Raw genomic sequence first — 17,995 nt, 5'->3', positions numbered from 1 at the left:
TGTGTATTCTAATGGATATTATGCAATAAGAGAGCTATTTTAGGAAGAATAATCCTTAATGGCACCCTCAGTCCTGGTTTTGTTATCCTCTTTCTTGACAGCATTTTATTTGCCACTTAAGTTTTCCAAGTACATTTTGCAGTTTCTTTTGTCTCAGTGATATGTCTGCAAGATCATTTATCATACTTTGTTAGAGGTCAAGGTGTGCTGTCTGCCATTTTGAATTTTTAAAGCACTTCTCATAAAACGCCAAATGGAAAAAATATATAGCTGTGTCCCTTTTAGAATGTCCCCGTATTTGAACTTGACTTTCACATATCAGATCTGAACTATTTCAGAGTGATTTTAAGGGTTCCAAATATTATGTTAGTGATAGCATATTCAAGGTATAAAACAGGCAGAAAAGCTATAGCGTAATTATTGTTCTTGTGTCCGCTTGAAGAATTCAAAGCTTACCTGTGTAATGGATTGATGATTTTATCACATAAACATACTATATATGTACTCCCCCATCCATTCATGCTTGGAAGTATAAAAGGCTTCAGATCATCTTTTGCTCAGATAGTCTTTTCTCTTTTTCCCATTGTTTCTGAAATAATTCAGGATCTCTGTTTTAAGACTTTTCCTTCGCCACATCAGTCCTTTGTGCCTATAACATTTTGCTTAGGCCAAAGGATTTTTTTTTTTTTTTTGCTGCTTTAAGCTTTGGGTTTTGTTGTTGTTATAGCCTAATTGAATATACTATTATTAGTATTGAATATACTATTATTTTCTTTTTTATTGAAGTATAGTTGATTAACAATGTTGTGTTAGTTTCAGGTATACAGCAAAGTGATTCAGTTATACATTTGTGTATATTGGGTTGGCAAAAAGTTTGTTCGGGTTTTTCCATAAGATGTTACGGAAAGACCCAAATGAACTTTTTGGCCAAGCCAATATTGTTTTCAGATTCTTTTCCATTATATCCATTACAAGATATTGAATATAGTTCCCTATACTGTGCTATACAGTAGGACCTTCTTGTTTATCCTTTCTACATATACCAGTTTGTATCTGCTAATTCCAAACTCTCAGTCCTTCCCTCTCCCACCCCCCTCCCCTTGGCAATCCCCAGTCTGTTCTCTATGTCCATGATTCTGTTTCCGTTCCATAGATAGGTTCATTTGTGTCATATTTCAGATTCCACACATAAGTGATATCATATGGTGTTTGTCTTTCTCTTTCTGACTTACTGCATTTAGTATGATAATCTCTAGTTGCATCCATGTTGCTGCAGATATGCCAAATGATTTTCAACCAAGACATATCTTCTTAGACATCGCAAGTCAAAGTTTTGTTTCTTTTTACTTCACCAATACTTGGTGTTGCTGTCTCGACAGTACTATTACTCAGTGAGAATCTTTCCTGGACAAGAACCTGCCAACGTCTGGGTGGGCTGGATCACATCCGATTTCCAACAGTATGATACAGGCTTTGACCTGGACAGAGTTCGTACAGTGACCGTGACTCTAGGAGATGAAAAAGGAAAGGTGCACGAAAGGTTGGTTTTCCTCGATTTCTTACATGAATGACATTTGATAAACATGTTGATAAACCTAGGCATTTTTTTTCTCTTGGATTTTCTGTCCAAGATAATATTCTGTTTCTAGGAACAGTGTAATCAGACCATTAATGTCCATGTCCTTTTTGTTACTCATACAAGCCGGTAAGGAATCTGAATATATTAAAAGTGCAAAATCTTATAAAGTAAGAGCAGTGCATCTTTTGGGGGTAATAATCATATATTCCTTCAGGTGACATCGCACACGACTGATGACTTGGGTTACCGTGACTTAGCCATTGTTTGAGGATGAGAGACAGGTGACTGTGAGGCATTTAGCCTGTGGTCTGATCTGTACCTTGGGAGCTGGTTAGGAGGTGGGGAGAAAAAGGTGAAGACAGTGTGGGCTAGTGGTTTAGACCAGGTGGACGCATTTGAACTCAGACTGAGGAGCCGTGGGTTCTTTCCTCAGCTTTGCCATTGACTCGCTGTGTGGCTTTGGGTAAGTCGGTTACAGTTTCTGTGCCATCCTTTTTCATTTATAAAACAAACCAAACTCAAACCAAACCTTCAAAAAAGTGAAGAAGGCTATCTTCCTTGCAGATAAGACAAGAGAAGATCTGGTCATTTGCATCTACCTTGTGTGCCCGTGCATCCTCTCTGATCTGCTGTGATGGGTCTCATAGAAAGAGCCCCCCCATAACGTTGCTTTTCTTTTATACCTGCACCATCATTTTTGGTGACCGGAAGCTCCCTCCCCTGCCTTCAGGTTGTAACACTTGAACCGCAGTGAACTTAGTACTTGAGACAGTGAGCCTAGCAAAAATTCTCCAATGAACAGTGCTTTACGTCAGTATGGGGGGGCCCCAAACCACCTGTTTCCAGGAATATTCTTAGGGATATATTTGATTTTCAGAGATGGGGACAGTGAAAGGAGATAATATAGGGATATGATACCTGATTGATGGTTTCAGTGAAGGAAATACAGGCTAGGGAAGGTTGTTGAATCTTACATAAATAGAGCATAGAAACACAGCCAACTTTTGACTCTTCAGAAACTGACTTTATCTCCGCCTTCTTGCTGTTTTCCTCCTACTTGCCTGTGTTTGCCCTTTTTGCCAGCCTCATTCATACATGCACTGCACAGTAGTAGAGAAAGGGAAGGAGGTGAAACTCAAATCACTTAAGTTTGCTACCATCTCTGGTAAAGGTTTTGTTGAGGGTGAAACTCAGATGGGGTTTGTTGTTAATATCACAGATCTTGTGCACTTCCCAGCTAAGTCTGTCTCTCATAGCAGATCACCAGGAATTGTCCAGAAAGGGGCTTCATTTTAGCCAAATTTTATATCTATCGAATCACTGACAGCTCATGTAGAATTGGCCTAAAGACTTCGATAGTGTTCAGAAACAGGTGCTTCTCATCTCAGAACAAGTGGTTTTTTCAAAAAAAACAAAACCCATGAGATTTGTGACCACCTACAGGGGTGGGATAGGGAGGGTGGGAGGGAGACGTAAGAGGGAGGAGATATAGAGTTGTATGTATATGTATAGCTGATTCACTTTGTTATAAAGCAGAAACTAACACACCATTGTAAAGCAATTATACTCCAATAAAGATGTTTAAAAAAAACCCATGAGAATGAAAATTACCAATTTGGATGATTATTACATAGTTAAACTTTTTGTGTGTGTATGTGTGTTAGTTTCTGCTTTATCATAGTTAAACTTTTTTGAACCTCAGAAAAAGGTCCAGTTTGGTTTGAGTTTTTGGAGGGAAGGTGCAGGTCAGTTCTCATCCTTGGTTCCAACTGGTTGACCTGTCTTCATTAGGTGTGAAATTGAGAGATTGGAAGACCTGACTCAGAATGTCCACTGAAGTCAATGGAGTTTTGCTCAGAATCACAGAATCGGGCCCACTGTACACCTGTCCCATTTCGGCATGAGCTTGTTGCTTGCACAGCATAACTTAGGTTTAGTTTGCCAGACGTCCATGCTTTCCATGCTACCTGTCCTTGTTCAAAGATAAACATGTTTTTTTGCAATTCAGCATCAAACGCAGCAACTGCTATATGGTGTGTGCGGGTGAGAGCCTGAGCCCCGGGCAAGGACGCAACAACAACGGCCTGGAGATTGGCTGCGTGGTGGACACTGCCAGTGGGCTGCTCACCTTCACGGCCAACGGCAAGGAGCTGAGCACATACTATCAGGTATGTGGTCAGGGATGGCCTTGCGCTTCCAGGGAGGAAGCCTTTATCCCCGTTAGAGTGGAGAACACATTTTGTAAATTATAGTAAATTATAAGCTAGAAGGAAATGAAACACAAATGAGTCAATTCTGTATTTTTACTTCTGTTTGAGTAATAACAGTGCCATAAGCCCTTCAGAGTAAACAGTACATTCCTCCAAAAATGTTCATAGTCCTGAAATGAAATATTCCAAATAATTATTGAAAGAGACTATCTGCATGAGAGGAAGAAAAAGTCTTTTTCTGTAAAGTGTTTCTTAGGTGTTAGGAAGAAAATGTATTTTTTTGTGTGTTCCTTCCTTTACTAATATTATTCAATTCATTTGATCATTTAAGGTGGAACCAAGTACAAAATTATTTCCTGCAGTTTTTGCTCAAGCTACAAGTCCCAACGTTTTTCAGTTTGAGTTGGGAAGAATAAAGGTAAGAAAGACTCATTCCTGGTATTATATTTGGGTTGTTTTTTGTTAGGAAATAGCATTTACTTCTTCTTCAATTAATTCCATACTTTATTAGTACTGATATTAATCACATAAATCATTCTTTAAAAGTTTCTGTATTTGAAAATTCTGTAATCTCGTTAAGGTCACTAGGGTAACATAAGTAATTGGAAAGGGTTTTCTTTGGCTATCATGAGTATATTATTCAATAAAACTAGGCTTGTACAGAGCACAAATGCCAAATTACATACAGCTCAGTAATCACTGAACTCACAGGTAAGCTAGTGAACGGGCTTGAAGAGCTGAAAGTATGCTACATTGTGGTAAATGCAAGAGTGACAGGTATTGAGTACTCTGGGAACATAAATGAAAGGACAACTAAGTAGGATGGGGTGGATCAGGTAAAGCTGAAAGAGGAGATGACATTTAGGTTGATTCTTAACTGTTGAATGACAGATCTCAGGGTATATTTGCTAGGAGAGGGCATTCTAGACAGAGGGTGAGAGAAAGTGAAAATACATAGGCATGAAAGTGCTGAAGGTTAAGGAATTCAGTGTGACTGTAACAAAGGATGCTTCTGGGATGTGGCTAGAGATGAATCTGGATGGAAGGTAGTCCAAGTTGAAAAGGCCTTAAATGCCATAGTAAGAAGTGTACACCTATTCCCTAGGCAGTGGTGCCTTACTGGAAATTTGAAGCAGGGGACTGAGTATAATCAAACCTGTTTTGGGAAAATATGTTGGTAGTAATGTGGAGAAATATCTGCCCTCAAAAGAATGAGAGCAGGCAGTAATAATTATCTATCAACAATCCCTTACTGTCCACACGGGAGAAGACGATGAGATTCATGGAAGTCATCGTAAAGAGAGAGTGAAACGTAAGATGTTTTAGGGGAGAGATTAACAGAATTTGTCAATGAATTGGATTAATAGGATTTGTTGAAATTGGATTTGGTGCTCAAGGAGAATGAAGAATCAAAGATTAATTTCTTTTTTCTTACTTTTTTTGGGGGTGGACAGTATAGTTGATTTACAATGTCGTGTTAGTTTCAGGTGGACAGCATGGTGATTCAGTTATGTGTGTGTGTGTGTGTGTGTGTGTGTACTCCTTCAGATTCTCTTCCCTTATAGGATATTACAAAATATTGGGTATAGTTCCCTGTGCTATACAGTAGGTCATTGTTGGTTATCTATTTTGTGTATAGTAGTGTGTATATGTTAATCCGAAAAGGATTAATTTGAATAATTTTCGTTTGGCCAGCCAAGGGTTATTAATACAACAAGAAGCAGAAGAGCCTGTTGAAATTCAGGAAGAGGAATTGAAATTCGCAATTGTAAACAGTGAGGTGCTGGGCGCCCCTCAGGGTGCATTTGGTAGACGGTTTTACCATGCTGGCTCAGCCACCTTGCACATATTCCTTAAACCATGTGAGCTCAGTTTCTGCCTTTGTAAAACGAGATTCCAGCCGCCACAGAAGAGCCAATACAATATGGACTAAAGGAATCTGTGATTTTTGCTAAGTAGGAGGGCTTTAGTGACCTTTCCAGAAAAATTTCAGTAAAATGATGGAAGAAGCCGTAGTATTTTGTTCAAGATCATTCAATTCATATTATTATTTGAGATTGAACGTGAGGGAAAGGAGGCAGCAGGTTTGGATGACTGAACAGAGACATCAGCTCGGTGGTTTCTGACCACCTAGAGGGGGGGGATAGGGAGGGTGGGAGGGAGGGAGACGCAAGAGGGAAGAGATATGGGGACATATGTGTATGTATAACTGATTCACTTTGTTATAAAGCAGAAACTAACACACCATTGTAAGGCAATTATACCCCAATAAAGATGTTAAAACAAAAAAGTTAAAATTTGACAAAAAAGTGGTAGTTTCTCAGAACCCAGACTCTGCTGTTGGTCTATTTGACATTTATGTTTCGTGTTTCATAGATATTGCAAATTGGATTATGTCCGAAACTGGACTGCTGACCATCACTCCCCCCCTCCTCCTGACTTGCCTGATCGAGTCTTCTTGATCTGTCAGTTAATAACTCAGACCCCAAACCTTGGAGTAGTTTCTCAGAACCCAGACTCTGCTGTTGGTCTATTTGACATTTATGTTTCGTGTTTCATAGATATTGCAAATTGGATTATGTCCGAAACTGGACTGCTGACCATCACTCCCCCCTCCTCCTGACTTGCCTGATCGAGTCTTCTTGATCTGTCAGTTAATAACTCAGACCCCAAACCTTGGAGTCATCCTTGGCTTCCCTCCTTTACATTCCGCATCCCAGTTCCACCCCCTGGCAAATCCTCCACCTTCTGTCCTCTCCCACCACCCCTCCTGCTGATCTGCCCTCCATCACCATCATTTCCCATCTGTATTTTTCGCCACTAGCCTCTAATTCATCCTCACCCTTCTGTTTATCATAGAACAATCCGAGTGACTGTCGTTATTTTAAAATAAAAATCAGACCATGTCACTCACTTCACTGCTCGAAACCCTAGAAACCCTGTTTCCCTGAGAGTAAAAATCAGAGGTCTGATGATGGTTCTCAAGTTCTAAACCAGCTGACCTCCTCTAACCCCTCTGACTTCACCTCCTCCTGATGTCCCCTCCTTCACTCCACTGCAGCCACCCTGGCCGCCAGCTCTTCCTCAGACTTGCCAGGCAAACTCCCTCCTTGGGGTCTTTGTATTCACAGTACCCTCTGCATGGAAATTTCTTCCCCTGCATATCCACATGGTTCTTCTCTTTGGATCGTTCTGTAAATGTCATCTTCTCAGTGACACCATTCTGACCACCCTGTTTATTATTACTGTCCTGCATTCTGATTCCCCCATCCTGTTTTTTTTCCTCTCCATGACCCCTTTTCTAATAACTATTTAATTACTGATTTTGTTTATGTCTAATGAAAAAGAAATGGAAGCTGTATGAGGGTAGGGATTTTGTCTGTTTAGTTTCACTGATACATTCTCAGTGCCTGATACAAGTGCCTGGGTTTTTTGTCCCCATTAGCAAAAGAGAATAGGAAAGTCGCTTGAGGATGAGCAAGTCTAAATAATGCAGTAGAGAAGGTTCTAGAGGAGAGGAAGAAACCGAAGGTAATGCGGAAAGATGAGATAATTGTTTTATAGGCCCAGAAGAGGCAGGCAGGGGTGGTATCACGATCATAAATGAATGAATAAGCTTTGGTAAAGTAGAGACTTTTCTTTTCCTGAGGCCAGACTGCAGGAATTGGAATGGTTGAAGATACATATTAGAGGTGGAGGAAGGTGGAGGAGAAAGAAATTGTGTTTCTTGTTTAACAGTCAGGTTTATCTGTTGAGCTGTCTCTGGTCTATTGCTGGCTTCTCAAACCTGAGAAACCTGATAATGAGTGAGGGTATGAGTAGTTTAAGGATGGATGAAGTGGGTGACAAAGGACAGACAATAAGAAAGAGAGAAAGCCAAGTGGATGTGACCAGTCTTTCGGGATGTTTGGATGAAGGCAGCTAAAGACATGCCCAGCGTCCCTGAGGACCCAGCTTGGTAAAGGAATAGGAAAGATACATGGTTATACTCTCTTGCTCTCGCATTCTCAGTGTGCCATTGAGTATATGGGAAGGAAACATCCCCAAATTTTCTCCACTTGTCCTTTCAGAAACAGCTCAACCCAATTTCTATTAGTTTTTGTATTGACTCTGCTCAACACGTATCGTATCTGTCATTATCTCTTTCCTGTACAGAACTCTAGTCGTCACTTTATTGATCCCCCAGGAGTGTCATCCATTCATTCTTTTTCTGCTTCCCCATCTCCTAGAATGTGATGCCTCTCTCAGCGGGATTATTCAAGAGCGAGCACAAAAACCCCGTGCCGCAGTGTCCCCCTCGTCTCCATGTGCAGTTCCTCTCACATGTCCTCTGGAGCAGAATGCCCAACCAGTTCTTGAAGGTAGACGTGTCTCGAATAAGTGAACGCCAAGGCTGGCTGGTGCAGTGTGTGGAACCTCTGCAGTTCATGTCTCTCCATATCCCAGAGGAGAACAGGTCAGGCCTGGGCATCCTTTACTGTCTGATGGGGACCCATCAAATTAGATGCCTACCCCAGGGTTCAGGGGTGGTGCTGGGGAAACAAAATGGGGTTTAAAAACTACTGATTTCTTGGGGCCATGCAGACGTTATTTTGTACATCCCAAGTTTAAGTCTATGTCTCAACTCCTTGGTTACGGAAACAGAATTATTATAAGTGAAGAGGTGATTTGATAGTGTATGATTTCTTTCCTCATTCTTGTTTTGCTTATGAGAATAACAGTAAGTACAAGTTCAGGCAAGTACAGCTGCCATCTGACTTAAGGCAGCCGAGTAAGAGAGTATCACAGAACTGTAAGACGGTAAAGAGGGAGTCAGAAAAATCACTTAGTTCAGTCCTTTGTTGGACAGATGGGAAAAACTGAGACCAAGAGATGTCAGTGAAAGAGCATTGTGAAAATACCTTGAGGGCTTTGGAAACAAGTTCATATGCATTCTAGACAGTTATAGTAATAATATGAAGTACACTTAATGTTCAGAGGTGGCTTTGTTTATGATTCTCAGGTTTTCCATGTGACAGCCAATTAAATTGCAGAGATTTCATTTTAGCAGCCTCATTATCAGTAAGTTTGGGACCAAGATTTCCCCCCCAAAATATCATTAAAAAGTTAAGTCACAAACTGAGTGAAAACATTTCATGAAAACAATGCAAAGACACACATATTTGTTTTTTTTCTTATATTTTAAAACTCTACTCTTAAAAAGCTGTAGGAGCTATGTTCATTTTTATATATTTAGACATGCTTGGCACTTTTATTTCTTTTTAATACTTTTAAAATTTAACCTGTGTTTCGGAAAACAATTGGTCAGTTCCTCAACAAGTTAAATACAGAGTTACCGTAAGAGCCTTCAATTCCACTCCTAGGTATATACCCAAGGGAAATGAAAACATGTCCACACAAAAACCTGTACACGAATTTCAGAGCAGCATTATTCACAGTAGCCAAAAAGTGGGAACAACCCAAATGCCCACCAACTAATTCGTGGATAAATAAAGTGTGGTGAATCCGTACTGTAAATCTATTTGGCAATACAAAGGAATGAAGTACTTATATGTGCTACAAAATGGATGAAGCTTTAAAACATTATACTGAGTTTTTAACTAGTTATACTACTACCACATGTTATAGGATTCCATTTACAGGAAAAGTCCGTAATAGGCAAATCTTTAGGGAGAGAAAGTAGAATAATGTGTACTTAGGGGAGGCAAGGGCAGTGGACCTGAGGAATGGCTGCCGCTGGGTACTACTGGGTTTCTTTTGGGGTGAGGAAAATGTTCTAAGCTTAGGTCAAGGTCATGGTTGCCCAGTTCCATTAATATACTGAAGCCATTGAATTATTTATTTTAAGTAGGTAAATTGTATAGTATGTAAATGATATCTCAATAAAGCTGTTTTCAAACAGAAGAAAGCCAAAGAAAAATTAATCTGGCCAGGTGAATTGTTTTTAATCCATTAAGTATTTGTATATTTTTAGGTGGAATAATTAGAGAGATACAGCATTCATAATGTACTCTTTAGAGGATTCAATTTAATTTCATACTTTTTATTTTATGTGAGAAACGTTTTATTGGAATTTTGCAGCTAATGTTTTACAAAAATTACTCTGCAACCAAAAGAAACATCACATTTGGGAACGAATTTTTCTTTATAAGGGAAAATATTCTCTCTCTATTAAGCAGAGAGTTTTAAGGTTGTGATTTAATATGTTGGCACGTTATGGAAACCCAACATACACTCCTGCCATCGTAATGTATCATTTATGTTAATTACCTGTGATAAATTATATGCAAATGAATGGATAATTTAAATTCTTACTATAGGCTGTAAAGAATTTGAGTCAATTTCCCAAAATATATGAAATGCAAATTTGTAAAAAAAAGTGTCATTGGAATCAGGTTGCAGAGAAGGTAAGGATAGGAAAATAGCAAAGCCAGGACTGGTCCACAGTCATTCACATCACACCATGATATGCCTGCACATTGGTTTCACACTTCGTAGAAGCCAAAGAAAAATCTGATGAGTTTCAACATTCAGATTCCAAAATGGAAATGCCGACTAGTATTCAAGTAGAATCTGTTCCTCATGCCCCAATAATATGACAATTAACTAATATTTTAAAAATTGAGGGCTTCCCTGGTGGCGCAGTGGTTGAGAGTCCGCCTGCCGATGCAGGGGACGCGGGTTCGTGCTCCGGTCCGGGAAGATCCCACATGCCGCGGAGCGGCTGGGCCCGTGAGCCATGGCCAATGAGCCTGCGCGTCCGGAGCCTGTGCTCCGCAACGGGAGAGACCACAGCAGTGAGAGGCTCGCGTACCGCAAAAAAAAAAAAAAAAAAAATTGAATGGTACTAGATGTATGTCAGTCCTCTGTTTCTTTCATGAGATATCTCACTCATGGTTCGTAATTTAATTTACTTATTTTTGGGGTTGTTTCCCTCTTTAACTAGGCAGTAAGCTGCCTTAGGGCAGGAATCTTGTCTGTATTGTTCACCATCATTTCACCAGTGCACAGTGATCAGTACATAATAGGTACTCTGTAATATTTGATGAATTAAAGAATGATATTGAGTCATGAAGGAAATTTCTCCCCTGGAGACTTTTAAAGGCTATAATGAGTTGTATTAGTCAGATTTTACTGTAATGGCAGCCCCCAAGTTTCGGTGGCTTGCAAAGAAACCTGTATTTCTTGCTCATGTTACAGGAGGTCGTGGGTCCCCTGCAGCCCTGCTCCAGGCTGGGGGGATGGTCTGCAGATGTGGTTCATGTACCTTCTTGCCCAGCTGATGGGGCAGCCCTGATCTGGGACGTATAGCTTCCATGGTCAAGGGTAGATACGAAGGAGGGCTAACAGACCTCTAAGAGTTTTCTTTTCCCTTGTGGCAGATGTTCTATCCAGTTACATTTTATTGACCAAGGCGAGTCAGGTATAGTCAAGCCCAAAGTAAGTAGGGTCGATAAGATGGCTCCATCTACAGGGAAGAAGGGGGAAGGAGAATATTTACTGACAACAGTGCAATTTACAGCACGTGCTAAAGATGTGCTAGATGATATATTTGGCGTTGTGCTTATAACAGATGAAACAGTGAGTTATTTCTTTTGCTCTCCTCCAGTTAAAGCCATTGTTCATTAATGTATGAATATTGCTACAATGGGTTGGTGTGGAAAGACAGACTAAATTAGTTGTGGTATATCTTTTGGTTTGTCTTGACCTAAGTCAGGTTATGAGAAGTAGACTACAACTCCTTCCGATTTCTCCCATTCATTCATTCCACAAACCTGTATTAGTGCCCACTGTATTCCTGGCACTGGATAGAAAAATAGTGAGCAAAACAGACATGACCCTTACCTTAAAAGACTGGTCTGGTAGGGAGGAGGGGTGCTTTATAGGAAAGAACATGGCATCATAAAATGAATCATGGGGGTAAATTGGGAGTGGCAGCAGCAACGTAGATTGTAGAGTCCTTATATATTGTTTCTAGAAACTGACATTTTGAGATTGATCAGACAGTAGACTGAATTGCGTTCTTCAGTAAGGACCTAGAGTACAGATATTCTGTGTTGCTACGATAAATGGGTTTATATATTTTGGCCATTAGCCAGGCTGAGGGACGGGTAACAGTCTTCTTGGGAGATTGAAGAGCCCAGTTAAGATATGGGAATCCTCCACTGCACCTTGAGGTGGCGGGGGCTTACTCAGTTATACCTTTCCAAGAACTGGGCCCAGCAGATGTGTGGTTTCCTGGAAGTCTAGGTGATACACAGGTGGGTAATTATTTGCTAGGCATTTTATAATGCATGAATCTTTTGACTCTGAGAGTCAGAAAGTGGAGTCTGGAATCAGTCTGCACCATCAAGCCACAGTGGGTTTTAGCAGAATGCCTGTGACCTGAGAAGCACAGGTACAATGGATAGGTGGTGTGGACAGGATGACAGGATATCTAAGGATAGTGACAAAGCTTAACAATAAATGATCACAGATAATTATTCAGTACCCATTGTGTGCTAGGCTAGGTGCTGGATGAATGCTAATAACCACAGTATATAATAGCCCCTGTCCTCATGAGCTTATATTACCGTCTCACCAAGGATACATTGCAAGATGAATGAGTGGTTCCCTTGATTATCAATATATCAAGTTTCTACCTTTAATACTATAGTGTTGCCCATGAACAATCTATGTAATTTAAAGAGTTTAGAAAAATTAGCGCATCGAAAGGAATTATGTGCTCTTAAAATAGATTTTCTTTTAAAAGGAATGACTTGACTTTAGGTACATTCTGGACATACGCTTAAGGTTTAATTGCGTTGAAAGGTCATGATGTGTGGTAGAAGCAAAATGATCTGATATAAACTCAGATTCCCAACAGAAACTTTGCTGAGTGAAAATGTCCCTAATAGTGTTTGTTTCATGAGTGGCACATACCTGGTGGAAACAGGGTGGCATTGGCATATGTTTGGGTCCGTGAGGGACGTGTAAGTAGGTAAATTATGTCAAAGGAATTATCCCTCTGTTTACCTACTGACTGGTTATACTCAGAGCTCATCCTAAAGTCGGAGACAAAGCAACATAGCCTAAGGCTAAGTTTTCTGGCTTCTTGAAGCAGGTTAGCCAAATTGGAAAAGGAGATTCAGGATTTTTCGAAGAGTGCTCAAATTCTGAAAGGAGGGGAGTCCCCGGGGTCAGCTTGAGACCCAAATATCTAAAAGAGATGTTCAGAATCCTGAGGTGATGAAGAATGAAGACAGCTCCAAGCACTAGTGACTGGAAGTTTTCAACATCAAAGTCTATCTGGAAGAAAACTTAAAAACATCTAGAACTGATGTTTTTAAATCTATGCTATCATCAAACATGTCGCAGAAAACTAATTTAAAAAATAGTGTCTGTTTCCATAACTTGTGACATCAACGACGTATGTAGATTTCTCCTCTGATGGAGAATCCTTTTCAATGTCCATGTTTAACTTCTCTTGTCCCCAGATCTGTGGACATCCTGGAACTGACCGAGCAGGAAGAACTGCTGAAGTTCCACTACCATACTCTCCGGCTCTACTCGGCTGTCTGCGCGCTTGGGAATCACCGGGTGGCCCACGCCTTGTGCAGCCACGTGGACGAACCGCAACTGCTCTACGCCATCGAGAACAAGTACATGCCCGGCTTGCTGCGCGCCGGCTACTACGACCTGCTGATTGACATCCACCTCAGCTCCTACGCCACCGCCAGGCTCATGATGAACAATGAGTTCATCGTCCCCATGACGGAGGAGACAAAGAGCATCACCCTCTTCCCCGATGAGAACAAAAAGCACGGCCTCCCGGGCATTGGCCTCAGCACCTCCCTCAGGCCGCGGATGCAGTTTTCCTCCCCGAGTTTTGTCAGCATTAACAACGAGGGTTACCAGTACAGCCCTGAGTTCCCACTGGACATCCTGAAGGCCAAGACCATACAGATGCTGACGGAGGCCGTGAAAGAGGGCAGCCTTCACGCCCGGGACCCCGTCGGGGGGACCACGGAGTTCCTCTTCGTCCCTCTCATCAAGTTGTTCTATACCCTGCTCATCATGGGCATCTTCCACAACGAGGACTTGAAACACATCTTGCAGTTGATTGAGCCCAGCGTGTTCAAGGAAGCTGCCGGTCCCGAGGAAGAGGGAGAGTCGCCAGAGAAGGAGCCCTGCGCGGAAGACTCCAAGCTGGAAGGAGCCGCTGAGGAAGAAAACAAAGGCGGTAAGAGGTCCAAGGAAGGCCTGCTCCAAATGAAACTGCCCGAGCCAGTTAAATTGCAGGTAATCAGAGAAAAAGATTGCAGTGAATTTCGCAACCTATTAACACTGACCTTTGTCTCTTTTTCTGTGTGTGTGTGTGTGTGTGTGTGTGTGTGTGTATTTGTATTCCTGGGTAAAGATAGTTCTTCATAAAATTAACCAACTTCCTGTTACGCCTGGGGACATGCCCATCTAGTTTTCTTGCATTTGGAATGAAGTTCATGTATTTTCCAATTGAGTCAGTTGGCATATTTTTTTTGTATTTTTGTCAAGGTGGTTTCCTTGGTCAAGTACGTGTCCGCCCGTCATACACGTCTGTGTGTGGCATGTCGCTATTTCTCTGTGTGTATGGGTGGCTGTGCATAATTGTGCATGTGCGTGTGTGTATGTCTGTCTGAAAGGAGCATAGGAGATGGGTTTTTGTCCTGCCAGTGTTACCGAGTCCAAGCTCATATCGCTCGCCGCACTGTCCAGTAAATCGAGAGACGAGGTATTGGGGCAAGGAATAGTGACTTTATTCAGAAAGCCAGCAGACCGAGAAGATGGGGGACTGGTGTCCCAAAGAACCATCTTGCCTGGGCTGGGATGCTGGTTTCTTTGATAGAGCAAAGAGGGAGAGGTGTGGAAGTAAAGTTAAAACAAACAAACAAACAAAAAAAAAGGGCAAGAAGTTATTGCAGATATTTCTTGGTTCTGGCCAGATTCAGGAGGGGATATCTTAATTTCTTCTTCCTGCAGCCATTCACAGGGGGCCTGGTCGATGTTTCCTGTGAGCTTAAACAAAGGTATTTTAGCTTAATATTCAGGCATGGGAGGCAGGGTCCCTGGAGACGGACCATTATGTATACTTTAAGCAACATCCCTTTAGTGATCAACTTGTAGCAAAAGCAATAGAATATAAAGGTTAAAGTCAAGGAAACGAATCCAATATGGAGTCAAATTTGTTCTTCCCTGTTACGCTTCTTCTCCCTCTTATTCATTCGCAGCTTCCTTGCGTCTCCTTGTTCCCGTGGGTGCGTTTCACTGACATTTTGTTGGAATGCCTGAAACGCAAGGCTTTCACTGCCTGTTCCCAACCCCACCTCTACCCTTCCAACCTTAGGGCGCTTGCTCACCAGCAGGTGCGTCCATTCTCACACGCGAGAGTTTACTTCCTGCCTGTGTTTCTAGAGAATCAAAGACCCTGCCTGTCTTTGTGCTCGTCCAGGTGTCCCAAGGACCCTTTCCTAACAACTCTTTCGTTCATTAGCATCAGTTTGTTGCTTGCATCCTTGACACCCTTTTTTTGCTCTTCCTTCCTTCATCAGCCCTGATCGAGGTCTTCCTCTGAGCCAGGCACTGGGTGCTGGCTGAAGGAAGCTCACTGTCTCTGGGGGAAATATACACTTCTTTATATGTATTTCTGTTAGAATATCTTATTGTTCATCGCATTAAATGCTCAGAAGGAAAAGAATGGATTTCTAGAAGAAAGAAAATTTCAACTGGAATACTGTGAGTAGGGTGAGGGAAGGCCTTTCTGAAAGGGTAACTTTTTAGCTGGGGTCAGGTATTGAGTAGCGGGAGCTCAGTACTTGTGAAGAGGGAGGGGAAGAGTGTTCTAGAAGCTTTTCACATGGAGCACGGAACATGACAAAGGCTCTGACTCGGGACGAGACCAGACCAGCGTCTGCGGGGAAGGAGGGTGAGATAGTAGGCAGAAGGCAGTTCATACGGAGTCTTGCTGTTTGCTAAAACCAGCCATACGATGGATTTGAATTTTATTCTAATTTCAATTAAAACCTCTGAAGAATTTTAGCAGGATAATTTTATTCTGAACATCTCAGTAGAGCTCTCTGTGAGGGGAGTAAGAGAGGGTGGTCATCCAGAGGCCACTTAGTAGCACGCTGTCATGCTGGTTCAGACCCGAGGGGGACAGTGCTTACACTGGGGTGGGACAAAGCCAAAGTGGATGGAGAGAGGGACATAGACACTAGGGCTGTCTCAGACAGAAATGGCCATGTTGTGGATGGTGATGACAGGGTTTTAAAGTCCTCTTTAACACTGCTGTGTATTTATATCACAATTGGTATAAAGTGCATTTAAATGTTTCCCTAAACTTGGGCAGAACATTCTCTGGAAGGCATGTTTCAACTGATGCACCGTATCAGTTAAAAATCCTTTGGGCTTCTGGTAAAAGAATACCCAGCTGACCATTTAATGAGTAAGCAATAAAACCACTTAGTTAACTTAAAGTCTGGAGGTAGACAGTTCTAGAATGAATGTAGGAGCTCAGTGGTGCCATCAGGAACCCAGACCTTACTATCTTCCTGCAGTCCTCAGTTTATGGTTTTTATCCTAAAGTGTGTCACCTCCTTCTTCCTCCAGTGATCATGTCATTAGCCAGTTTTTGAAAAGAGGATATTCTAGCCTGTTATGAATGGTGAAAAATCTTTCCCAGACGACCCCTTGCAAACTTCTCTTCATGACCTCATTTGCCTCTAGCTGCAGACGAGGCTGGGACAGTAAGTGTTCATCAGAGGGACATCAGAGGGTATTTGCCATTTGGGCTTAGACGAATTACGTTTCATCCCCTGGGACCGAGCACATTGCTGTCTACATAAAATCAGGATTCTGTTAATAAAGGAGAAGAGTTGACAACGAAGCGTGTCTGCCACAAATTTTGATTTGATATACATTAACTAAGTTGCAGAAATTAAATTTGGTGTCTTTTTAATCGTCTCTTTAGATGTGCCTGCTACTTCAGTACCTCTGTGACTGCCAGGTCAGGCACCGGATAGAAGCCATTGTGGCCTTTTCAGATGACTTTGTGGCCAAGCTCCAAGACAATCAACGATTCCGCTATAACGAAGTTATGCAAGCCTTAAACATGTCGGCTGCACTCACAGCCAGGAAAACCAAGGAATTCAGGTCACCGCCTCAAGAGCAGGTATGAGAATGAACTGAAAGGTCTTCCTTTTACTTTGGGTTTTAGTTCATTCAGGTTCCACACATTGCAGAATGATACCGGAAGTTGCGAGCGTATTTTTCTCCTGTTCTCTTTAAACCGGCTACGTTCGTTTAGTCAGTATTCATAGGTCTCACCGAAATTGCCTACTTATTTGGTCTCACCAAAATTATCTAATTATCTGTTAGTTTAAACAGATGAGAGACTTATTAAAAGGTATCAGGTGTATTACGGACTCTGTGGAAACCACTGTGCAGATTCTGAGGTTCTTCAAATGGGAATAATATCCAAGCACAGGTGGGTCTTCATTGGCTGGCACAGCACCGCCCCAGCTAATAGGCACCCTTGACTCCTAGGACTTAATACTTTGCATTTTGTGTCTCCTAGAAGAACCCAGTGTCACTGCCGCCAGTCTTGCAGGAATAGTGATCACCTCTTTTGTGGTTCTTCCTCCGGTTGCTCACCTCCAAACCCAGGTCTCCCTTGGGTGCAGCAAAACCAAAAGCCTATGCCTAAACCCAAGAGTGAGCTAGTGTAGGATTGTGCATTTTCTGGCCTCCACCTCAGGATGGGTCTCATAGTGTGAGATATTACCAAAACGTAGCTATGGTGGTCACAGGGTATAACTGACAGATCGCGTCTTCAGTATCTTACCTTGCCATTTCCCTCTATGTCCAAGATACCTCTGAATGAAAGTGTTTAGGGACTAATTGCAGAATTTATCTTTTTCTCACCAGAATGTAATTTCTTTGAGGGAAGGGACAATGGAATCTTGTTTATTGCTGTAAACAACACTTACTGAGGCAGAGAACAAGTCCAACCTCTCCCAGAGTAATTCCATTTGTTAAACTACTATTGGGAGAATTGTGCTTCTGGAAAGATGGAGTACATGTGCCTTTCCCTATTCTTCCTTCTAAGTACAACTGTAACCCTGGACATTACATAAAAGACAACATAAGAAGACTCTGAAAGATAGCAGAAAGAGTGCCTACGGAAGTTGGG

The 17,995-nt window shown here is 41.7% G+C and overlaps 1 protein-coding gene across 1 annotated transcript in view; it reads left to right on the top strand.

Annotated features, from left to right (window-relative positions):
* RYR2 (ryanodine receptor 2) overlaps nt 1-17,995 on the top strand; it is a 721,218-nt gene that overhangs the window by 479,812 nt on the left and 223,411 nt on the right. Inside the window, exons 33-38 of the mRNA XM_060286446.1 lie at nt 1,380-1,540; nt 3,588-3,747; nt 4,121-4,207; nt 8,019-8,245; nt 13,266-14,070; nt 16,775-16,975. Coding sequence (XP_060142429.1) covers nt 1,380-1,540; nt 3,588-3,747; nt 4,121-4,207; nt 8,019-8,245; nt 13,266-14,070; nt 16,775-16,975 — 1,641 coding nt within the window. The remainder of the gene's footprint in view (nt 1-1,379; nt 1,541-3,587; nt 3,748-4,120; nt 4,208-8,018; nt 8,246-13,265; nt 14,071-16,774; nt 16,976-17,995) is intronic.

This window comes from Globicephala melas, chromosome 16, assembly GCF_963455315.2.
Source record: "Globicephala melas chromosome 16, mGloMel1.2, whole genome shotgun sequence".
Lineage (NCBI taxonomy): Eukaryota > Metazoa > Chordata > Mammalia > Artiodactyla > Delphinidae > Globicephala > Globicephala melas.
The sequence above is the reverse complement of the archived record's forward strand: the minus strand, read 5'-3'. Positions and strand labels throughout refer to the sequence as shown.